At 35.2% G+C, this 26,205-nt stretch overlaps 1 protein-coding gene across 3 annotated transcripts in view; it reads left to right on the top strand.

The window, feature by feature from the left end:
- CHM (CHM Rab escort protein) overlaps positions 1-26,205 on the top strand; it is a 206,934-nt gene that overhangs the window by 1,113 nt on the left and 179,616 nt on the right. For all 3 annotated transcript variants that reach the window (XM_078064860.1, XM_078064861.1, XM_078064862.1), the window contains exon 2: positions 22,418-22,484. In XM_078064860.1, the coding sequence (XP_077920986.1) occupies positions 22,418-22,484 (67 nt within the window). The remainder of the gene's footprint in view (positions 1-22,417; positions 22,485-26,205) is intronic.

Raw genomic sequence — 26,205 nt, forward strand, 5'->3', positions numbered from 1 at the left:
GGGGCAGCCATGTTTCCAGGGCGGGAGTAAAAATAATAGCTACCTGGTTTTGAATGCTTATTATTTGCTAATTGATGTGCTAAGCACTTTAGAAGCTGTTTGTAATCCTCACAACAACCTCCTTAGAGTAGGTATTCTCTACACTTTGCAGACGAGGAAAAGGGGCCTTAGAAAGATTGCTGTGGGGCGCCTGGGTGGCTCAGTTGGTTAAGCGACTGCCTTCGGCTCAGGTCATGATCCTGGAGTCCCTGGATCGAGTCCCGCATCGGGCTCCCTGCTCGGCAGGGAGTCTGCTTCTCCCTCTGACCCTCCCCCCTCTCATTTGCTGTCTCTCTCATTCTCTCTCTCTCAAATAAATAAATAAAATCTTTAAAAAAAAAAAAAAGAAAGATTGCTGTGTACTCAAGATCACACAGCTGGTAAATTTCCAAAGGCCCATTCCATCTCAGAAGGAGAATCAGTGCTTCAGACCTTCAGAGTTAACCCATATTAGTAGAAATAATTGAGAAAGGTTGTTTCTAGACCTTGCTTGGCCTTCAAATAGCTGTTTGAATTGCTAGGGCACTTAATCTCTCTGAGCCTCAGTCTTGTTTTTAAACACAGAAAGGGTAAACTAGTCTTTCAGGTATTGTCTAACCAAAAATTCTCTTATTCTAGTTGCATGTGGGTAATTGGTCTCAGGACAACAAAGACATGTTTATTCCCATTCTGAAAACTGCAGGGCTGCAGATAACTTGGCTCTAGCTGCTGTGAACAGATGTTGGATGTTCTCTCCAGTCTATCCTAAAACGGAGAACAACATCCATTTTTGAATAGTTGTTATACCATACTTGGATTCTATATTATTGCCTTTCTTTTTTGTTACCTAGGAACTTGGGGTGTTTTTTTTTTAATTTTTTGAATTATTATAAGATTTTTCTTACCTGGATTCAAATTTTAATTGATAAGAGTGCTAATTCCTATTACTAAATGCCGTTAATTCTTAAATAGTTGCTTTCTGGTTCAGTTCATAGTATGGACTATATTCATCCTGTTAGAGTCCGTTATGGTAGAGGTAGGAAGATACTGTGAGTGATACAGAAAATTGCATTAGGTGGCATCTGGTGTATTTAGAAAAAGATTCATTTTAGACTTATTCCAGTGCGGGTAGTATTATTTCTCAAAGTATGGGAAGAACTTATTTGAAGTTAATTGTAAGTTATGTTTTTCATATCACTTAATGGTGAACATACTCTGAGTTTATCAAGCACGTTGCATAAATTTATGTTATGAAGCTTTGTTTTTAGGTATGTTAAAACGGAAAAATTGGATAAGTCATTTCCCAAATGATTCTAATAATTCCAGTCATTACTTAATTGGAATTATTGTTAATGTGTTTGGAATATTTTTCTTCTGAAATAGTTTACTGAAAGTAGTCTTAAAAATGTTTGCATTAGGGGCACCTGGATGGCTCAGTCGGTTAAGCGTCTAACTCTTGATCTCAGCTCAGGTCTTGATCTCAGGGTCGTTGAGTTCAAGCCCCACAGTTGGGCTCCACATTGGGCATGGAGCCTACTTAAAAATATATGTATATATATGTTCGCATTACTAAATACTGGCTTGAGTAAATCTTAGGAAAAGCAGCATTTCTTATATTCAGTTTTACTGACAAAAGCAGAATTAATCATGCATGTATCACAAACATGAAGAAATAGGCTATGAAATGTAATTTTTCTTTTAGTAGATTTAGCTCTATGTCAAGAGACAATTGCTTCAAGTAAAAACATCTGTAGATAATATTTAAATTCCTTTGTCCTTGATTAATTAGTATTTTTTTTTTTTTTTTTTTTACTTTTCATATCACAAGATTTTCCTTAGGGTCATGTTTTGAAGAGATTATGGGAAGATAAAGTTTTGTATGTTTTTTCTTAGTTATGTCTGTTTCTTTCTGATTACAAAATACAGGAAATATCTGTCAAACACCCAAAGGCAGAGGGATAAAATCAAGTATTTGAGCTGTGAAAAATATAGAAGAAAATGGAATAAGGAAGGGGGGCCATCTGGAGTCTTAAAGGAGAGGACAAAACTGGATGTAAGTGATGTTCTAGGAAGTGGCTTTCAGTTTGGGTACACAGTTGTCATTTTCAAGATATTTTGCCATTTAAAAAGACATTGGAATGATGGGTTGTAGAGAAGTATCATTGGTTTCAGGATAAAAATAGTCTCAATAACATAACACCTCATTGGAAGTGACATCTGTGTAATCTGCAGTCTGCATCAGAGACAGCAGTTCAACAGAAGAGCAGGCAAGATGGAAGTTAGGAGAGCTGTGATAACATCGGCATGCTTCTTACATAGTGGAATCTTTCAGGTCCTCACTTAGAGCATATTCTTATTTTAGAAATAATTCCAGCATGCTCAGAGCATATTAGAAACATCCTTAACTTCTGTAAAAGCTGTGTTTGGGGATGTCATTAGATATAAGTGATAGTTGATATCCTAATGGGAAAGGGAAGAGGCAAACACCCTAAAGTGCAAGCCTACGTCAAACAGTAAAATGGCCTGGGGCCAGTTTGTATAGTGACAAATTTTTCAGAGTATTCAACCCACATTTACTGAGAACCTAGTCCCTGCCTTTGTGAAGTTTACTGTATTGCCTGTTTTCAGAGACTGGGGTTCCTGATAGTCACATCCACAGAACTGTTCTTAAGCCAACGTGGGCTTTTCGTTGCATCCTTCTTGCTTTCTGAAGACCACGTAGGGATTCAGTCTGCATTCCTTTCCTTTCTGAAGTACACCACACAATTATATTTTGGGAGTTCTTTCCCTAAGATGGGCTTTGGAGTGGGCTAGCTTAAAATTTTTCCTGCAGAGGATAAACACATAGATCCTTTTTGATTAAAGAGTTTTATTGCTAAAGATTATGGAGAAAGAAATGAGGTAACCAAAATAACAAACATGGGAGAAGTTACAAAGAGTATTGCTCCTAAATTGTGACTACTTTCCTAGATAGTGCTCGACATAGTACAGTAATAGATGTGGCAGAATGGTGTAATGGGAATCACTTGACCTTTCTACTGGGTGACTTTGGGCAAATTGCATCACCTCTTGGGACACCACGTTGTTCATCTGTAAGGTGGGAGATTTGAATTAGGTGACCTATCTACCAGCTGACCATTGTGTCTGCGTAAGTATGACCCTGGGTCCTTGAAAAGGCTAAATTCTGTATAGTCCTTTTAAGGAGTCAGGTCAGTGTTTAATATACTTTAGAAATTTGGGTATCAAAATGGCTCAGAAAAATTTTCTTGCAAACAGTAAGCTGCCTTTATCAGGAAGGTCACGGAGGTAGCATGCTTCCATTCTTTGATGTTGGTTGAGAATCATAATGTCAGCTTTGGCTGGAAGCTCATTGACTATAATGCTTACGATGGTGGTGGTATAACTTCGCTTCTCTAAACGTTGGGGAATAGTAGTACTGCAGGAGGTTTTGTGAAAACATATTTACCAAATACCTTATATGTGATTTCCTACATATATATCTTACTTACTCTTCTCCCAGGATGTCTGTGTATGTTTCTAACATGACAGGATGCCCATACTTCCTCTGTCTGTATTTCCAAACATACATATACCTATTGTCCAAAGTTGAGTTATGATTTTTTTCTGTGACAAGATGCCACCTACTTGTGGGTCATGAAATCAATTCCAGCATTAAAAAAAGAGGTAGAGTAGAATATATCAGAATATATTACATGTAGTAAGGATGAATATAATTTTATGAAACAAATATTTCATGTGTGTATAATCACTGTGTAAAATATATCTATATATGTAGATATTTGGGGGGGTTGTCAGGGGCAAAAAGTCTTAAAGTCTAGAGAATATTAACTGAATAACAATGAATAATAATGAATATGGTATTTCAAAACTCTAGTTTTACAAATGCTATACCATTCATATATTTTATTTACTTTGACATGTATGTATCTCATTTGAGCAGTGTAGTGATAATGTAGTGATTGACAATGTGGTTCTGAAATGAGACAGATTGGGTTTTGAATCAGCTGTGTCTCTTGTACCACCTTACACATGTCCCTTAATGTCTAAGTTTCAATTTTCTCATTTCTATATGAGAATAAATCTCACAGAACTATGTTGAGAAGTCAGTGAAATAATTCCTGTAAGATACTTAGTAAGTGCTCAGAAAATGTAGTTGATTTTTATGCCCCATAATGCTATTCCCAGGTGCTTTTATCATCACTGTTGCTGCTTGAATGCTTCCCAGGAAGGGCTTTCCATGGAAAGCAATAGAAAGATTCAGGTGTCTGAGTCATCTTCCTCCTCTTCCCATTGGCTGGTTGGTAGGAAAGACCTTTGTATGTCTATTACCACTATTTCTAACAGATTTCTTATCTTGTGGGTTTACAAGTTTTCTATTTTTTCTTTTTTTCTCTTTCATCAGCTTGAATTATTTGTCATTTTGTTTTGTCTAAAGATTTTGAACAGATTTATCTTATTTGGGGCATAGTATGAAACTCTTCGTCAGTATAAGAATGCTGAAGGAGCTAAAGAAAGCCCACATATTTTCCTGTTCTGAAAAATGCTTTGCAATTCTTCAGGCATTTATTGGTGGAAAAGTATGTCTTTTTTGCTCTCAGGAGCTAGGAAAGTAAAGGGAGTTAGCCAACTCTGGAGAAGACTCTTTGGGAGAGACTTACCCTTCCCTGTAAATCATAAGTTTGAGCCAATTCCTCGGAGCTACATCTGTTACCAGAGTTCCCTCTGCAGCAGCATTTTCATTTCCCATGCCTCATGGCATTTTCTCATTTTCTCTAGTGATCTCATGATGTTTTGGATAACTCAAGCTACAGCAATTAAAATCAAATATGGCTGCTCATCATCACATTCTCATGTTTAACATAAAATCCCAATGCACAGAAATAATTATAATTCCATATAATTGACCTGTTACTCATGCTAAGTCACCTGCTATTCAGTTTCAGTGCAGTCTTTTAACTGAAATGTTAGGTCCTGCCTGATATGTATATAAATGGTTTTAAAAAGTAAAAAAGACTAAAAGTCTCCGTCAGTTTGTATTTATATATATATGAAATGCTAGAGAGATTGGAAACATTTTGAGGATATTCAGTTGTAGCCAACAAAATAGGGATACTTTGAAAGATTGATTTATTGTCTTTTTGCTTTTCTAATAATCTTAGTAAAGGGCAGTGTAAAAGGAGATGATGATTTATCACAGGTAGTTATTTTCCAAAGCATGACTATGATGTTTCATGTTATCATATTAAGGCTATTTAAAAAAAAGTTTGCAAATAAGAGACACAGGGGTAAAAGAGAGACAGAGACAGACCAAGGGGCAGCCAGGCCAGTGTGGTGCTTAGTGTAAGTATTTCATCTCATATTGGATTTTACCAAGAGTTTAAGTCATACTACTTGACTGATTTGGTTTATATCACATTTAGAATAGTACCAACATCTACTTTTTTTCCCCTGAGTAGTAGTCTAACATATCTTTTTTGTCCAGCCTTGTGTTCACATTGAGTTACAATGGCGATTAATTAATGGAGTTTTAATCATTGTATATTGCTTTGAAATGTTTGGATCATATATCTGTGATCCAAATTTGCACATTTGTTAAACTACTTTTCTATATATGAGTTTAAAATAATTATTATGGGGGTGCCTGGGTGGCTTAGTCGGTAAAGCATCTGCCTTCGGCTCAGGTCATGATACCAGGGTCCTGGGATTGAGCCCCACGCCGGGCTCCCTGCTCAGTGTGGAGCCTGCTTCTCCCTCTCCTCCTGGCTTGTGCTCTCTTGCTATCTCTGTCACTATGTCTCTCTCTCTCAAATAAATAAATTAAAAAAAAATAATTATTATGGAAAAATTTACACAAGCTGAAGTGTAGAGAAATAGGTTTTACATACAGATAAAAGGCATATTAGGAAGATGCTGAGTTGTGACTTCTTTTTCAAATAAAAAATTTTATTTGAGTATAGTTGACACAGTTACATTAGTTTCAGATGCACAACTTCGTGATTTGACAAGTTTATACATTATATTATGTTCACAAGTGTAGCTACTATCTGTCCCATTACATTGCTATTACAATATCGTTGACTGTATTTGTTAGCTCTGCCTTTCATTCCCATGACTTACTGAGTTGTGAGTTCTAATCCTTATTTTTCTATGAACTGTGTTACTTTGGGATGAGCTATATAAGCCAAATAGATAACAGAGAATTAGTTTTAGTACCTACAACACACTGTTAAATACATGAGAAATATTTACTATATGTGAGTACTGTTGTAAGGTCTTAAAATGCATTATTTAATCTGATTCTCACAATAACCCTATCTGTGGTAGATTAGTTAACTCCATTTTACAAATATATAACCTAAGGCTTAGTTAAGTTTGACCTAGGTCAAACTATTAAGACTAGAGTTGTTCTAGCTAAAACTGAGTTATTAGAATGAGCTCGTGGGATTCTTCCAAGTGAAAAAATGTCTTATACTGTCAATATTATATTAATGTGTCCTAGCTGTTGGTTGGCAATTGCTTCATTTTTGGGAGTCACCACTGTTGACATTAAAATCCAGATGCCAACAAGTCTTGTAGTGTTAACTCATCATTTACAACATCATTACATCTGTGTTAGCTTGCAAACCTTCTGATGAAGGTGAACTACATGACCTGGTTGTGTTTATCACTTAAAAGTGAAAGTAAAAATCACAGCCACTAAAGTAATGGTGAAAAATGGGATCAGAGAATACAGTCATATTTCAGGAGATAATCTGTTTTTCCCAGGAATTAATTATTCATTGATTTCAAGATACTTCAAGATACATAGTTTCCCACTGAAATAAAATCATTGCTAAAAATAACATATAGGCTGCTTGTGCATGTGCTGGAGTTTGCCATTTTAGGTTTTTTTGTTTGTTTTTGTTTTTTTGTTTTCTTCACTTGCAAATTAAATTTTCAAGATCAAGTATTGGACTCCTTGTCCTGTTTATGAAGCTTGTCTTTTTTTGGTTGACTATTCTTTTGGTTCCTACAATTTTCAGTATTTGTCAGCACTTACAATGGATGCATCTTAATTGACAGAATGAATCTGGTAATATCTTTTTCCTTCAAGGGCTGTGTTATTAACCTAATAACACTTTTATGTATGTACTTCCAGATGTTTTCTCACTGTGTGTATATAGCTATATGTCTACTTTTCTGTGTTTATACAAGTTTATCATAGATGCTGTTTTGAAACCTATTTTTCACCTCACAGTATGTCATGAACATCATTCCATGTCAACCAAATATTCTTTCCAGTGTCCTTCCTAAAAAGTTTTTATTTGGAGATAATTGTAGACTCACATGCAGTTGTAAGAAATAATATGGGAAGTGTATACACTTCACCCAGTTTCCCCAATGGCAAGTAACATCCTAGATAACTGTAGCATAACCAGGAAATTGACCTTACCCAATGACCTTATTCAGATTTCACCAGTTTTACATATACTTGTGTTACTTTTGTTAACAGCCTTTGGATATACATAGATAGCTTTCCCTTCCAAGATTAAGTAAATATTAACTCTTAGTTTATTTTTTAATATTTTATTTTTTACATTTAAATTTTAATTCACTTGAAATTTGATGTAATGTATGAGGGTTTTTTTTCCATTTAAATCACCATCCAGTTATTCTAACACCATTGAACTAATAATCTGTTCTTCATTGAGTCGAAATTATTTTTTTTTTACTATATGATCAATTTTTGGACTTTCTGACAATAATCTGAGTGTCCCTGTAGTCTCTTTCAAAGTGGGAACTATAAAATTGGTATAGATTGGGTCATCTGATCTATAGAGAAATAACTTCTTTGAAATCTCAAAAAACAAAAGGTGGAATTTGAGTATATAAAAATTATAGCATCTACTCTGAAAAATAGAAAACCAAAAGAAATATTTGCAACTCATAACAGGACTAATTACAGAAAATGAGTACCTCCAAATTTATGTGAAAAATACCAAGATCTCTTTAGACAAATGGGCAGAGAATGTAAAGAGAAGATAGAAATGATCAACAGACTGCTGGGGAAATATTTTTTCTTAATAAGTTGAATGTAAAATAACCTAATTAAAAACATTAAAAGAGTAAGAACTATTTTTTTGATGAAGTTGTAGTCAATTAATATGATATTATAAATTGAGATAACACTTGAGCAAAGTAATTTGACAGTTTGTACTAAGAATTTTAAATATGTTTATTCTCTTAAACTCTGTAACTCCGGATCTGAGAATTTATTTTGAGAAAATCAGTATATTTAAAAGCTACCAGAGTGACATCTATTTTAAAGCTGCTTATCATAGTTAAATTTGAAATTAATATAAATATATATTAAAGTGCTCTGAAAGCACACAGGAGGCCAGTTAACTGGTGGAGTAGGCAGTCTTACAATGTGGCCTGGGATCTGGTCCACAGATTTCATTTATATTATAAAATAACATACGTACAAGTGAAATATGTGTATTATGTATGTGTACATTTATTTCAGTGAACAATAATAAAGTGAATGGTGTGTATGTAGGACCCAGTTAGAGAAAAAGAGCATTACCAGAACTTTAGAAGCTCCTTGTGTGCATCACTATCATCTGTCTTCCCTTCCTTTCCCATAGATGTAATGATTATGGTAAATTGTATTGTCCCCTTATATTTTTTAAAGTGTCTTTATTACATGTGTATGCATCTCTAAAAAATACATTGTTTTAACTGTTTTTGACCGTTGTCTAACTTCTGGAATTCTATTGTATGTATTCTTTTTGTGTCTTGCTTTTGTTGACCAGTTTTGTGCTTGTGAGATTGTCTGTACAGATGCATACAGATGTAATCCCCCCCTCCCTGCACACTCACATGTACACACACACACTGCTATTGTGTTGTATACTAGGTTTTCAAATCTTCAGCTTCAGTAGGTTATGCCTATTTACCAAGGTAATTGTATTTATATGCCCTTTGGTTTACAGCTTTTCAAGCCTCTCCCCCACCCCAGGAAATTTGTAATGTCATAAATACATTCATGACAAAATAAGGTCATCTGTACATACCATTCTACAACTTTTTCAGTCAGTAATACCTTTCTATCCATTCCAGGTCATTTTTATCTCCAGTACACAGACCATATTTAATTTTCTACAAACACCCACCCCAAAATACTCTTTATAGCTGATATGTACAAATTTATGTCCAATTCAGTATTATGCAGTGCTGGTTGTTAATGTCCTGTAAGTCTGTTTTATCCTAGTATAGTTCCTTTTTTTTAAATGATGACTGAAATGTTGAGACTGGTCCTACAGAATGTTCTGCCTTTTGGATTTGGCTGCTTTCTTCCTTGTGGTATCAGTTACTTTATTACTCTAGCCTATGTTTTTCCTATAAACTGAGAGTTTATATCTAAAGGCTTGACGGATTCAAGGTTAAAATTTTTGGCTAGAATTTATCTTTAGTGATTGGATGCCATGTTGGATTATGCCAGAACACACATCATATCCGGTTGATCCACCGTGAGTGTTGCTAAGATTAACCCTAGATTAGAATGATGACAATCTAAAAAAAAAAAAAAAAAAGAATGATGACAATCTGATGCTTCTGTTGTATGGACATGTTTCCCCTGTGTATTGAAGATAATCTGTGTATTGCTAATTTGGCACTGTACAAATACTCAGTTTGATACCAACTGTTCACATAACTGTTTTAACATCAGTAGGTAATTCTTGTAGAAATTAGTATTCTCATTAGGAGTTGCAAAAAATGATGTTTTTTTCTCTGATTCTTAGTTCTTTGATTTCTTCTACACTTAGTAGCTGCCAGTTAATTAATGCCAGTTAATTCACAAAAGGGAACATACCTTTCTAGCATTATTGGTATCTACCAGTTAAAGTACTCATTTCTGAGAATCAAGTAATTCAGAAAATGGAGTTAATTGTAAGGTTGCTTGGTGGGGATGGACAAGGAGATTTAGATGTCATGAAAAAGTATAATACTTAAGAGCACAGACTTGAGCCACAGTGGCTAGATTCCAGTATTAACTCACCATTTACTGGGTAAATGACTTTGGACAAATTACTTAACCCCTTTGTGTTTCATTTTCTGCCTTATGTATACATGTGGACAAAGACTGGAAAGTAAGGGAAAAATGAAAAAAAAATTGTTAGGGGTCAGGCTATATATGATTAAAATATTTTCTTTAGCATTATACCATATTTACAGAGTAAGAGAAAATGAAAAAGGAGCTGTCTTGCTGCATTTTAGGCATTTTTATTACTGTTATTTTTTTTCAATTAAAAACATTTTAAAGTTTTTTTAAAATTTATTTATTTTGGGGGCGTGGTGAGGGGAAGAAGAAGGGGGGGAGGGAGAGAGTGAGAGTGCACACATGAGCTCCCCTCTGGTAACCTATCCCTTTGTTCTCTATAGTTAAGAGTTTGTCTCCTGGTTTGTCTCTGTCTTTTATTTTCTCTTTGCTCATTTTTGTTTCTTAAATTTCACAAATGAATGAAATCATGTGGTATTTCTCTTTCCCTGACTTTTCTACCTTGCATTATACTCTTGCTTCATCTGTGTCTTTGCAAATGGCAATATTTCATTCTTATTTATGGTTGAGTAATATTCCATTGTGTGTGTATACGTGTGTGTGTGTGTGTGTGTATAATGTGTGTACGACCTCTTTATCCATTCATCAGTTGAGGGACACTTGGCTGCTTCCGTATCTTGGCTCTTGTAAATAATGCTGCAATAAACATAGGGATGCATGTATCCCTTTGAATTGGTGTATTTGTATTTTTTTGGTAAATACCCAGTAGAGCAATTGCTGGATCATAGGGTAATTGTATATTTAACTTTTTGAGGAACCTCCGTACTGTTTTCCAGAGTGGCTGCACCAGTTTGCATTCCCACCAACAATGCAGGAGGGTTTCCCTTTCTCTATATCCTCGCCAACACCTGTTTCTTGTCTTGTTGATTTTAGCCATTCTGACTGGTGTGAGGTGATAGCACATTGTACTTTTGTACTTTTGATTTGCATTTTCCTGATAATAAGTGGTGCTGAGCATCTTTTCTTGTGTCTGTTGGCCATCTGTATATCTTCTTCGAAGAAATGTCTGTGTATGTTTTCTGCCCATTTTCTATATAGATTATTTGGGTTTTTTGAGTGTTGCGTTTTCTAAGTTCTTTATATAGTTTGGATACTAACCCTTTATTGGATATGTCATTTGCAAATATCTTCTCCCATTCCATATGTTGCCTTTTAGTTTTGTTGATTGTTTCCTTTGCTGTGCAGAAGCTTTTTATTTTGATGTACTCTCAATAGTTTATTTTTGCTTTTGTTTCCCTTGCCTTGGGAGACCTATCTAGAAAAAACTTGCTACAGCCGATGTCAAAGAAGTTACTGCCTGCATTCTCCTCTAGGATTTTCATGGTTTCAGGTCTCACATTTAGGTCTTTCATCCATTTTGAATTTACTTGTGTGTATGGTGAAAAAAGTGGTCCAGTTTCATTCTTTTGCATGTTGTTGTCCAGTTTAACCAACACCATTTGTTGAAGAGACTGTCTTTTTCCCACTGGATATTCTTTCCTGCTTTGTCAAAGATTAGTTGACCATATAGTTAGGGTTCATTTCTGGGTTCTCTATTCTGTTCCATTGATCTGTGTGTCTTTGTGTGATATTTGTGCCAGTACCATGCTGTTTTGACTACTATAGCTTTGTTATAGAACTTGAAGTCCAGAATTGTGATGCCTCCAGAGTTGCTTTTCTTTTTCAAGGTTGCTTTGGCTATTTGGAGTCTTTTGTGTATCCATACAAATTTTAGCTTTGTTCTAGCTCTGAAAAATGCTGGTGGTATTTTGAAGGGATTGCATTAAATGTGTAGATTGCTTTGGGTAGTATAGACATTTTAATAGTATTTGTTCTTCCAGTCCATGTGCATGGAATGTCTTCATTTCTTTGTGTTGTCTTGAATTTCTTTCATAAGTGTTTTATAGTTTTCAATAGGTCTTCACTTCTTTGGTTAAATTTATTTCTAGGTATCTTTGATTTGGGAGCAATTGTAAATGGAATTGTTTTCTTAATTTCTCTTTCTCTTCATTATTCGTGTGTAGAAATGTAGCAGATTTTTGTACATTGATTTTATATCTTGTGACTTTACTGAATTTATCAGTTCTAGCAGATTTTTGGTGGAGTCCTTAGGGTTATATATATACATATATATGTGTGTGTGTGTATATACATATATATATACATATATATATATATACATGAAACTATATATATCTGCAGATAGTGAGAATTTACTTTTTTCTTACCTATTTAGATGCCTTTTTATTTCTTTTTGTTGTCTGAGTGCTGTGGCTAGGACTTCCAGTTCTGTGTTGAATACAAGTGGTGAGAGTGGACATCTTTGTCTTCTTCCTGACCTTAACGGAAAAGCTCTTAGTTTTTCCCCATTAAGGCTGATGTTAGCTGTGAGTTTTTCATATATGACCTTTATTATGTTGAGGTATGTTGCTTCTAGACCTACTTTGTTGAGGGTTTTTATCATGAATGGATGTTGTACTTTGTCAAGTGCTTTTTCTGCATCTATTGAAATAATCATATGGTTTTTATTCTTTCTCTTATTGATGTGATGTATCACATTGATTGCAGATATTGAACCACACTGGCACCCCAGGAATAAATCTCACTTGATCTTTGATTAATGATTTTTTTAATATATTGTTGAATTTGGTTTAGTAATATTATGTTGAAGATTTTTGCATCTATGTTTATCAGAGATATTGGCCTGTATTTGTTGTTGTCTTTATCTGGTTTTGTTATCAGGGTAATGTTGGCCTCGTAGAATGAATTTGGGAGTTTTCTTTCCTTTTCTATTTTTTGGAATAGTTTAAGAAGAATGGGTATTAACTCTTCTTTAAATGTTTAGTAGAATTTGCCTTTGAAGCCATCTGGTCCTGGACTTTTGTTTGACAATTAACTCAATTTCTTTGCTGGTTATTGGTTTTTTCAAATTTTCTATTCCTGTTTCAGTTTTGGTAGTTTATATGTTTCTAGAAATTTATTCCTTTCTTCCATGTTGTCCAATTTGTTGGTATAATACTTTTTAAAAAATACTATTAAAAATATTAATAAAAAGTATTAAATGTTATTAAAAGTATTAATATTAAAATATATTTTTTTTAAAAGTGGATTTCATGATAAGATTTTAAATAAGGGAAGGAGGTTGTTTCATGATTATAACATTCTTGGAATGAGTATACAGTCTCTTTCATCTGTTTAGTCTCATAGCTTTATAGGTAATATAAATTTCACTTCTGTGGCACAGAAATAAGATATGTGCTGAACAAAGAAACTATTTTTTCATCACAAGTTAAATATTATTATGTCTGAAGGGAGCTCACCTGGGATAGTCTTTGCTGTGAAAAGATCATTTTAGTCACTTAAATTGATAAAACGGAAATATTAGTGTAATGAAAAGTAAGTTAAAATTAATTGTAATGGAATCTGCTTATTTCATTTCCTGGCATGGGATAAGTCTTCAGCAAATATTTACATTACTTAGTAAAACTTTCATTAAGAGAATTTGAGTTGATACATTTTTCTCTATGTAGGTAAAAACAGAATACTAAATCTCTGCTTTCCAAGAGATTATTTATTTGGTAGAGTCCCCAGCTTTCATTAGCTGTCCAAAATTTGGTATTAAGCTTTATTTTTAAAACTTTTTATTATGGAAAATTTCAAACATAAAAAAGTAGACTAAAATAACCCCCATGTACCAATCTCCCAGTTTCAACAGTTATCCATTTATGGACCATCTTGTGTTCTCTGTACCCCCCATCTTCTCATTTCACTATCCAGCCCTAAATTATTTTTAAATAAATTCAGGATATCATATTCTATGTGTAAATATTTCAATATATATGTAAAAGATAAGGCCTCTCTTTTTTAAACATAATTTCAGTACATTTATGCCCTTGTTTGCATCTTCAGTTTTTCCTAAGGCATGTATCCATTGTGTTTCTTTGCTCTAGTGGTCTTTCTAGCTTAATTTTTATTTCTGAAATGATTTTTTCTTTAATTTCTTCTTGAGTTATTTCGCTCTTTTCAAATGTTACTATTCTCTAATCACACTTCGGAGTTTTTCTAATTTTGATTTATGTTGTTCTTGCAGAGCTTCTATTTTCTTATATTTCTTTCTTTTTTTAGCTTCTATTACCATAGTTAGGTTATAGTTTTGTTTTTTTTTTTTAAGATTTTATTTGTTTGTCAGAGAGAGAGCACAAGCGGGGAGGGGGTGGAGTGGCAGGCAGAGGGAGAAGCAGACTTCCTGCCGAGCAGGGAGCCTGATGCTGGACTCAATCCTAGGACCCTGGGATCATGACCTGAGCTGAAGGCAGATGCCTAATCACTGAACCACCTAGGTGCCCCTAGGTTATAGTTTTTATCTAATTTGTGAGCATGTCTTTCTGGCATGCTTTATTTCATTGTCTCTTGGGTTATTATTTCACTCCTTTTTCCTGTATTTTTTTTACCTGTACATTGCATAGGATTCAACTAAGATCCTTTTATGTTGCTCATTTTTAAGTGAAATTTTTCTGTGTGCTTTTAAATGGGGAGTGTGGGTCAGGATAGCTTTTCTAACGTCACTGTTCTAGATCTCTCTTTTTTTGTTTTCACAAAGTAATAAAAAAAATGTAGCCTGAGATCTTCTGGCTGTGTTACCCTCTCCTAGTTTTGTATGGAGCTTCTCTTTCCTTTGCCCCTATTTTTCCTGTTCTGCTGACTTTGGATTAGATTCCCAAGTTACTCCTCAGTTCAGGGATTTATCTATATGGAGAGTTTGCTTCATTAGTTTCCTAAGTTTATAGGGCCCAACTCCACCTCCCACACCCCCCACCACTCTAGCACTCCCAGAGGTTCCTTTGCACTCATCCATAGGTTGGAGCCTGAAAAATTCCTCCCAGTTGCTGCTACTGTTCTCAAATGGCCTGCTAAGTTTCCAGTGAATGCTTAATAGCAATTTTGGGTTTCTTTGGCTTTCAGGGCTGTCACAAATTTGTCTTCCCTTATTTTCTTATGGATTCTTTCTGATAACGTGTGGATCTTATAGCTATTGATGATTTGTAATGATCCACTTGTATTTTGGAGTTCTTCATATTTTGTCACCTATCTTTGTTGTAGATGTTGCCCCCAGGTGTTTGGTTTTGGTATTTTGGTTACACGGTCTGTCTGTATGGGAATCTTGGGGGAGATTTAACAACTTTGCTGCTAATATCATCTTCCCAGAGTTCTGTTTTTATTTTTTAAATTTCAAGTCATTTGCCCAAGAACAGAGGCCAAGTTGTTGATCACCTTTAGGATTCACCTTTGAGATCTTGTCACAAACCTTATGGGCCATTTATTTCAAGCCCTTCATTTTATCTATAAGAATATTTATAAGGAAGCTGAATTCCAAAGAGGTTAAATGATTTCCAACTATTTAGTATAAATCTGAAAACAAGAATCCAGTTTTCTGGATGTTCAGTTCAGTACTCTGAATATTGGAACAGTGTTCTTGTTTAACACTCAGAGCTCATACTATATTGAATTTTAAAAAAAAATTAACATAAATTTTGTAAGTTAACATTTAATGGATAATATACTTTTGTAAAGTTCTAAAAATTACATAGATATTAATAACTATATTCTCCCATGAGGAAGAAATCCATAGATACTCCATTAGTACTTACTAATATGTTCAGTATTTCGTATGAGTCATAGTGAATTAAAATAGTTGTCAATTTAAGAACTATTTTTATCTGTACTTCTTGGTAGTTCCTTGGGCTGCTTCACTGGCACTTTTTTCTCTTTTTCAGGTAACTGCTAAAAAGTAAATAAAAGATATAAACTTTTAATTAGGATTTAATAGGAATGAACAAAACTACTTGAACCTGGGTTGAAATTCAATTTCCGTTTAATTATGTGATGTCATTTATTTGAGTGGCTGCTATGTGAGTTAAGCATGTGGTTTTACTTTAGCATTGCTCAGTTTAGTCAGTTCTGTACCTAATGTTGTTTGTGCTTTTTTATGACGGTGCAGAAGGTCTGTACATAGGGTTATGTAGTAAGGAATGTGGCTCTCTAAAAGCTTGTCATGCCCACAAATTTTTCCTTGCCAGTACAGTAGTTCTATATTTTTTCCTAAAAAAAGTTATTCTTTATAAAAAATAGTTACAGTAAATTTTCTAGTTCTATGTAATTTTCTTTCCATTCTGGTCTTCACTGGTTATAAATAACACATGAAATGACTTTCAAGGTAGAAAGCAGGGATCCATTTTGAAATGTTCTATAAAATAAAGAGTGATTTATGGTTTCATATGATTTGGGCTGAAAGCACTTGGGCCTTGCCAGGTCATCAAAGTTCTGTCAGGAGAATCTATTATTTATTGTTCAATATGTTGGGAGTGGTGTAAGTATTTTATTTTATGTTTATCTTATGTAAGTATAGCATCAGGAAAAATCAATTCTAGACACTAATACAGTTTTAAGAATAGATCATAGAGAACTAACTTAAATTTTATAGTTGTAAAAGATGAAGTTCAACATTAAGGACTTGGATTAAAGGGGGATTTTGAAAAATGAATGAATAATGGTTTCATTCCTATAAAATATTTTAGATAAGATTCTTTTTTTTTTTTTTTTTTAAAGATTTTATTTATTTATTTGAGAGAGAAAGCACAAGAGGGGGGAGTGGGAGAGGGAGAAGCAGACTCCCCGCTGAGCGGGGAGCCCGATGCGGGACTCGATCCCGGGACTCCAGGATCATGACCTGAGCCGAAGGCAGTCGCCCAACCAACTGAGCCACCCAGGTGCCCTAGATAAGATTCTTGAAAATACAAATTTCATACGTTTGGTTCTGATTTTAGCCTAGCTCCTTCATTTGAGAATGAAACTTCTATATCTTATCTAGACAGGTTTTAGAAAATTGCTGAAATCTGGGACTATACATGTTTGTGTATATGATCATATAATATTCCATAAGCCTTTAATGTATTTTTTCTAGCTGTCAACTTTATACGGAATCTCAACTGAAAAAGACATGAAGTAACAAACCTTAATTTCCCCCATTACAAACTCATGAAATGCTAATTTAATACTTAAAATTTGTGTGGTTTGATAAAAATGACTTGCCGGTAAAAGGTGTTTGTCTTGAATCAGAATTAGATATTTTTCCTACAATCTTTTGGCAGAGTTATTTGATATGGCCTCACAAATGAATTTAATAACCATACTTAATAATATGGAATGTTTAAATAATACTAAGTGTTGGGTGAAATTCTTTAGTGAACATATAGAAAGAGCCTGTAATATACATATAGAAAAGGCTAATGGACTTCTTTTCAAAAACTTTTTAAGTTTTTACATCTTTGAAGATAAGTAAACAAGTGATTTTTATTTTTTCCTCTTCAAATAACTAATCTTATTGAAGGGGTTAGAAGAGAAGGGAACAGAACCAGTATTTATTGAATGTCAGTGACATGCTAGGAGGCCCTGTGTAAGATGTTTTATATTACTTTGTACCTATTCCTCCCTACATTCCTGTGAGATATATTATTAGTCCCATATTGTAGTTGAAAACATTGTGCTTGTATATTTGTACTCACATATTTTACAGTGTGTTTCCAGTGTAATGCTTTGTGATTTGACCCTGATTTAGGTTATCTGTTTCTAACTCATGTCTGGCTTTTCCTTGTGGGAGAGACTATGTAATTCATTGTAAGCTTATATATGTTTTGTATAAAGGCCTCACAGGACATTGTGTGAATTTGAGTAATGATTCAGAAGTAGTTCACATTTTATGGTGCCAAATGTTAAAAAAAGGTTTCATTTTTGGGCGCCTGGGTGGCTCAGTCATTAAGCGTCTGCCTTCGGCTCAGGTCATGATCCCAGGGTCCTGGGATCGAGCCCCGCATCGGGCTCCCTGCTCAGCGGGGAGCCTGCTTCTCCCTCTCCCACTCCCCCTGCTTGTGTTCCCTCTCTCACTGTGTCTCTCTCTGTCAAATAAAAAAAATCTTTAAAAAAAAAAAAAAAAGGTTTCATTTTTAAATCAGTCAAGGGTTTAAATGCTATTAAAATTGAGCATATAAATATGAATTTAAACAAAACAAGCAATTATTTTACTTTGCTAAATTATCGATAAGACCAACAAGTTTAAATATGTTAACTTTTCCTATACAATAATTAAGAAAAAAACCCTGAAACTTAAAGCTCCAATTTTATACAAGTTCATCCTTCATGCTGTTACTAGAATTGTTTTTTTTTCTGAAATATTGATTTCACCATGCTGTTCTGGCTAAAATCCTTTCAAGATTCCCTGTTGCTTACAGGTTCCAAGTTCAGACTCCAGTTTGGTTCCAGATACTCTTTTTTGAACATCACCTTTTGGTTCTCCCTTCACCCTTTGCTGGGAATACTCCCTTCCACTTTCCTTTTTTTTTCTTTCACCTTTTCCTTCTGTACTCTTCAGTTGTGTTAATTACAGATCTTGAAAGACGCAGTAGTGTCCTCTGCTCTTTGAAGCTTTCAATGACTGCCCCACAGAGGGAATGCATCTTTCCATTGTGTTCCTATAATAGTTTCAATTATTATTTTAATCCCTTTAAATTCTTTTTTTAAAGATTTTATTTATTTGTCAGAGAGAGAGAGAGAGAATGCGCACAAGCAGGGGGAACAGCAGGCAGAGCAGGCAGAGGGAGAAGCAGGCTCCCGCTGAGCAAGGAGCCTGATGCGGACTGGATCCTAGGACCCTGGGATCATGACCTGAGCTGAAGGCAGATGCTTAACTGACTGAGCCACCCAGGTGTCCCAATCCCTTTAAATTTTTATTTGTTAGACTCAGCTCTTTTAGGCTAGTAATTGTCTTAACCTTATCTTATTTTTTCTCACCACCTGTCAAAGTCTGCTTCATTCTTCTCTATCTTCCCTTTCCCCATTTTCTCTTTTTTTCTTTCCTTCAACAAATATTTATGGAAAATCTACTACATGCTTCCTCTGTTCAAGGAACTAACTCAGTGTTTATTAAATGGGTGGGAAGAAATATGAGATGTGGGAAGACATTACTAACTGTATTATTAGTCTGTTAATCATTCTAAGCATGAAGATAATAGGCCCTTGCCATTTAATGTAGAAACAGCCTATCAATTTCACAAACTAATGGGGAGTGTCTGGATAGAAGCATTAAGGGAAAACACAAATGATAGTTATTTTGGTGTTGTGTATTTGGACTCAAACCATGTTCAGTATTGAAATCTGTCCTTGGCTTTGCTTTGTCAGCCAGAGACATGACCTCTGACTGTTGATTGCAGCCATGGAAATAACCACATGCATATTTGCCTATCCAGAGTCAGAGCTAATAGAGCCAAATAGAAGAGTAATTTTGTTGTTGCTTGCCATTGGAGTTGGCATCTAGTAAAAGTAGATGTATGTTTGGAGTAGTATTTAGATGAAAATGTATTGCTTCTAAAGTATCTTGCTGAACAATAATAAAAGTAGGTAGTTTTTATAGAGCAAGTACTCTCCAGCAACTTAATGGTCCTATGAGGTAAATGGCGGTATTCCCATTGATGGATGAAGAAACAAAAGCTCAGAGATGGCAAGTGACTTGTGTGAGGTCACATAGCTAGTTAAGCAGCAAAATTAAGATTCAAGCCTAGGTCTGTCTGATTGAGACCATACTCATTTCCTTATGCTGCTGTCCTTCCCTTGAATCCTCATTCTCAGACTCATGTCCAAGTTGAAGAGAGTGAATTTACCATGGTAATTGAATTTGAGATATCAAATTAATGAATTACTTGATCTTTGGCAAGTTATTTAATCTTTCTCATCGCATTTTCTCACATGGATAATAATGCCTGCCTCCCAGGATTATAATGAGGAATAAATGAGGTGATGTATATGAAAAGATACTGTGAACCATAAAGCCCTATACTAATGTTTGGTGGTATATTATTAATGCTGTCATTATTACATGCTTTAACATACTAATTCTACTTCCCAAATATTTCTTTCCTGTTGTCCTTTTTAACTGTGATGTTTGGCAGCTTTTAAAGTACCATAGTGACTGCGTTTCATTAATGAGAAAAGTTATTTCTTTAGGTGTAAAAAGTTCAGATAGTCTTAAGATAAAAGACATTAGAACAATACAGTTTTGACTGTTCGAAGAACTAAGTATGCTTAACTATTTAAAACTTTCAAAAAAAATAAAACTTTCTTTCTCCTAGTTCCTTCTACACCACAAATTCTTACTATGTTTTCTCTTTGAATTATCTGAAGTTAAAGTTGAAAGTTTATGATGGATTATTTCCAATAATTGATATTTAATGGCTGTCTTGAGTACGTCGAGTCAGAACTTTGTTTTTGAACCAAACACTATACACCCACAGTAGTCACCACTGGAAAACTCTAGTTCTTCTGTGAATGCAGCTGGAGCTTGTGTTTAATGTGGTTTTTAGCTAGATTGTGTCAATTGCTTCCATATGCCTGTTGCTTTTTTTTTTTTTTTTTTTTAAAGATTTTTATTTATTTGACAGAGAGAGACACAGCGAGAGCAGGAACACAAGCAGGGGGAGTGGGAGAGGGAGAAGCAGGCGACCCGCAGAGCAGGGAGCCCGATGTGGGACTCGATCCCAGGACCCCGGGACCATGACCCGAGCCGAAGGCAGACGCTTAACGACTGAGCCACCCAGGCGCCCCTGCCTGTTGCTTTTTACATAAGGAAGATAACTCTTCTCTTTTCTTGAAATCCTTGATGCTTAGTGTGTAGTTTAAATCCTTGACAAAAAAAAAAAAAAAAATGTGCCGTTTCTTTTCTACTACATAAAAATCCAAGAGGATCAAGGTGCTTCATTATAGTGAAAGAGTCGGTGGTAGTACTACAGAATTGCACTAAACTTTTAAAACATGCTTTGTCTGACTAATATAAGTGATTCTTAATAGTTTCTACATATAAGTGATTCTTAATAGTTTCTACTGAAATGGTAGATTTTACAATAAAAAGTATGGAACAGTCTTAAATGTATAATATAGTGTATTAACTGGTGAACATCTGAAATTTTTATGTTATGAAATCATTCTTTGGTAATTTGTGATTTTTTTTTGTTAGTACTTGTATATTTCCTTTATGATAACCCACTTTATGGTGTGGCTCGATTTGATTCCAGAACACTAATGTTCTTTTCAAACTGCTGTATTAACCAGAAAGTGAGATAATGTGTCTTGTAAGTGGCCTCTTTTTTAAAATAGTATTTTCTTCTTCGTTCGTTCATTCATTCATTTCATTCATTCATTTAGACAACAGTTACATTATTTTTCAGTTGTACAACATAGTGATTCAACTTCTCTCTACATTATGCCATGGTCACCAAAAGTATAGCTACCATCTGTCATCATACAGTGCTATTAAAATATCATTGATTATATTCCTTATGCTGTACCTTTTATTCCTGTGACTTACTTCATAACTGGAAGCCTGTATCTTCCATTCCCTTTCACACCTTTTGCCCGTGCCCCACTCCCCTCCCCTCTGGCAATCATCAGTTTGTTCTCTGTATTTGTAGGTCTGATTCTGCTTTTTGTTTGTTATTCATTTGTTTTTTAGATTCTACATATAAGTGTATTCATACGGTATTTCTCTTTCTCTGTCTCACTGATTTCACTTAACATAATGCCCTCTAGGCTCATCAATGTTGTTGCATATGGCATGATCTCATCCTTTTTTTATGGCTGTGTGATAGTCCATTGAATTACTGCCTCTGTTCTCTTCTAGGCGTTTTATGGTTTCAGGTCTCAATAAATGGCCTCTTTTTGAACTACCTAACCTATTGCTTAAACTGAAAAATGTATGCCATTCCCCCTCATAGGCACTGGATGGCTTTGGAGTTAGATTTGGATTCAAATTTCAACAATAGGAAAAAATGTTAAAGCATTGGGCAACAAATTAACATATTTGCCCCTCAGTATTTCATTTCTGTGCTGATGATGCTTCACTGTCAGTGCAGTTTGGAAAATGAGATGAGCTAGTATGTGAACATAGCTACTAAATAACAAAGTGCTATATGAATAATATTTTGAAAGTTGCTCATTTATGGAAATTTGCCTATAAAAAGATTTTACGTGCTTGATTTAAAAAAAAATCTCCACATAATAAAATTTTAGGATAAGTAGTGTACATTTAACAAATATCCAATGATATAGTATAAATGTTAGAAGTTTGAATACAAGGATGAGCCTCCTTTGATAAACTTTTATATGCAGTGATGGCATGCATGAACTATTTGTGTAATATTTCTATATATATATATTTTTCTACATTCTGAGTGATATAGGTGTGTGTTTTTATAGGTTTGCCTGAATCCATCATTGCAGCTGCATGTTCAAGAAGTGGCCAGAGGGTTCTGCATGTTGATTCGTAAGTTTATCAATGGTAACATTTAATACTTCCTAAATATCTCTGTGCAGAATTTCAATTTAAATACACACGCATGTGTGTATATATGTGTCTATATATGTCATGTATAAGCTAAGTTAGAAAAATGATTGGAATTGTTTAATTTTCACCAAAATATGTGAAACATATAAAATAGAAGTTTTAGAATTCTAGTCTGTGAAATAGTGATCTTTTTCTTTGAGAATTAACCAAATGTAGCATAATTTTTTCTCATGAGTGATTTTGTTTTTTAAGTGATAAATGATTATGTAAAAAACTTGGAAACCTCACACTTGCTTTTTTTCTTACATAACTGTGAGAGTGTATGCAACCTGTGTGTACTATTGTATTTTGGGCTTCACATTTTCTTTCTTTTTAAGTATATTTGACATACGATATTATCTTAGTTTCAGGTGTATGACATAATGATGGGACACTTAAATACAGTGGGAAATATCACCACAATAAGTCTAGTTACTGTCTGTCACCAAAATTAAAACATTTGTATTTTCTTATGATGGGAACGTTTAAGATTTACTTTCTTAGTCTTTCAAATTTGCAGTACAACATTACTGACTGTAGTCACCGTGCTGTATATTACATCCCCATGACTTACTTCATAATTGGAAATTTGAGCCTCTTGATCCCCTTAACTTATGTTACACACCTCCCAAACCTCCACCCCTTGGCAACCAATAATCTGTTCTTTGTATCTATGAGATTGGTTTTGTTTTGTTTCGTTTCTTTTATAGATTCTACATTTAAGTGAACTCATAAGGTATTTTACCTTTCTCTGATTATTTCATTCATTTATTTATTTTTGTTTAAATTCAATTAGCCAATGTATAGTACATAATTAGTTTCAGATGTAGTGTTCAATAGTTTATCAGTTGCATATAACATCCAGTGCTCATCACATCATGTGCCCTCCTTAATGCCCATCACCCAATTGCCCCATCCCCCCACCCACCGCCCCTCCAGCAATCCTCAGTTTGTTTCCTGCAGTTAAGAGTCTCTCATGATTTGTCTCTCTCTCTGATGACTTCCCATTCAGTTTTCCCTCCCTTCCCCTATGATCCTCTGGGCTGTTTCTTATATTCCACATATGAGTGAAACCATATGATAATTGTCTTTCTCTGATTGACTTATTTCACTTAACATAATGCCCTCCAGTTCCATCCACAACAATGTAAATGATAAGTATTCATCCTTTCTGGTGGCTGAGCAATATTCCTTTGTGTATATATATACCACATCTTCTTTATCCATTCATCTGTTGATGGACATCTGGTCTCTTTTCACAGTTTGGCTAATGTGGACATTACTGCTGTGAACATTGGGGTGCAGGTGCCCCTTCGGATCACTACATTTGTGTATTTTGGGTAAATACCTAGTAGTGCAATTGCTGGGTCATAGGGTCGCTCTATTTTTAATGTCTTGAGGAACCTCCATTTTCCAGAGTGGTTGTACCAGCTTGCATTCCCACCAACAGGAGGCTCCTGATGTGGGGCTCAATCCCAGGATCCCAAAATCATGACCTGAGCCTAAGGCAGATGCTTAAGTGACTGAAGCCCCCAGGCCCCCCTGAACCCTCAATTCTATGGTCAATTAATCTTTGACAAAGCAGGAAAGATTATGCAATGGAAAAAGGACAGCCCTTTCAAGAAATAGTGCTGGGATAGTTGGACAGCCACATGTAGAAGAATGAAACTGGATCATTTTCTTATACCATACACAAAGATAAACTCAAAATGGATGAAAGACATAAATGTGAGACAGGAATACATCAAAATCCTAGAGAACACAGTCAGCAACCTCTTTGACCTCAGCCGTAGTAACTTCCTGCTAAACACGTCTCCAAAGGCAAGGGAAACAAAAGCACAAATGAACTATTGGGACTTCATCAAGATAAAAAGCTTCTACACAGCAAAGGAAACAGTCAACAAAACTAAGACGCAACCCACGGAATGGGAGAAGATATTTGAAAATGACAACAGCGTAAGAGGGTTCCCCTTTCTCTACATCCTTGCCAACATTTGTTTTTCCCTGTCTTGTTAATTTTAGCCTTTGGACTGGTGTGAGGTGTTATCTCATTGTGGTTTTGATTCGTATTTCCTTGATGCCGAGTGATGTTGAGCAATTTTTCATGTGTCTGTTGGCCATTTGTATGTCTCCTTTGGAGAAGTGTCTGTTTATGTCTTCTGCCCATTTTTGACTGGATTATTTGTTTTTGGGGGGTTGAGTTTGAGAAGTTCTTTATAGATCTTGGGTACTAGCCCTTTCTCTAATATGTCATTTTCAAATATCTTCTCCCATTCCGTGGGTTGCGTCTTAGTTTTGTTGACTGTTTCCTTTGCTGTGTAGAAGCTTTTTATCTTGATGAAGTCCCAATAGTTCATTTGTGCTTTTGTTTCCCTTGCCTTTGGAGACGTGTTTAGCAGGAAGTTACTACGGCTGAGGTCAAAGAGGTTGCTGACTGTGTTCTCTAGGATTTTGATGTATTCCTGTCTCACATTTATGTCTTTCATCCATTTTGAGTTTATCTTTGTGTATGGTATAAGAAAATGATCCAGTTTCATTCTTCTACATGTGGCTGTCCAACTATCCCAGCACTATTTCTTGAAAGGGCTGTCCTTTTTCCATTGCATAATCTTTCCTGCTTTGTCAAAGATTAATTGACCATAGAATTGAGGGTTCAGGGGGGCCTGGGGGCTTCAGTCACTTAAGCATCTGCCTTAGGCTCAGGTCATGATTTTGGGATCCTGGGATTGAGCCCCACATCAGGAGCCTCCTTCTCCCTCTTCCCTCTGTCCCTCCTCCCTGCTCATGCTCTCTCTCTCTCATTCTTTCTCTCAAACAAATAAATAAAATATTTTTAAAAAATAGAATTGAGGGTCCATTTCTGGAGTCTCTGTTCTGTTCCATTGATCTGTGTGTCTGTTTTTGTGCCAGTACCATGCTGTCCTTTTTTTTTTTTAAGATTTTATTTATTTATTTGACAGAGAGAGACATAGCGAGAGAGGGAACACAAGCAGGGGGAGTGGGAGAGGGAGAAGCAGGCTTCCCGTGGAACAGGGAGCCCGATGCGGGGCTCGATCCCAGGACCCTGGGATCATGATCTGAGCCGAAGGCAGACGCTTAACCAACTGAGCCAACCAGGCACCCCAGTACCATACTGTCTTGATGATTACAGCTTTGTAATATAGCTTGAAGTCTGGCATTGTGATGCCACCAGCTTTGGTTTTCTTTTTCAACATTCCTCTGGCTATTCTGGGTCTTTTCTGGTTCCATACAAATTTTAGGATTATTTGTTCCAGCTCTGAAAAAATGTCGATGGTATTTTGATAGGGATTGCAATGAATGTGTAGATTGCTCTGGGTAGTATAGACATTTTAACAATATTTATTCTTCCAATCCCCGCGAATGGAATATTTTTCCATTTTTTTGTGTCTTCCTCAAATACTTTCATAAGTTTTCTGTAGTTTTTCAGAGTATAGAACCTTTACCTTTTTGATTAGGTTTTTATTTCTAGGTATCTTATGGTTTTTGGTGTAGTTATACGTGGGATCGATTCCTTAATTTCTCTTTCTTCTGTCTCATAGTTAGCATAGAGAAATGCAACTGATTTCTGTGCGTTGATTTTATATCCTGCCATGTTGCTGAATTCCTGTATGAATTCTAGCAATTTGGGGGTGGAGTCTTT

Source organism: Halichoerus grypus, chromosome X (genome assembly GCF_964656455.1).
Source record: "Halichoerus grypus chromosome X, mHalGry1.hap1.1, whole genome shotgun sequence".
NCBI classification, from domain to species: Eukaryota; Metazoa; Chordata; class Mammalia; order Carnivora; family Phocidae; genus Halichoerus; species Halichoerus grypus.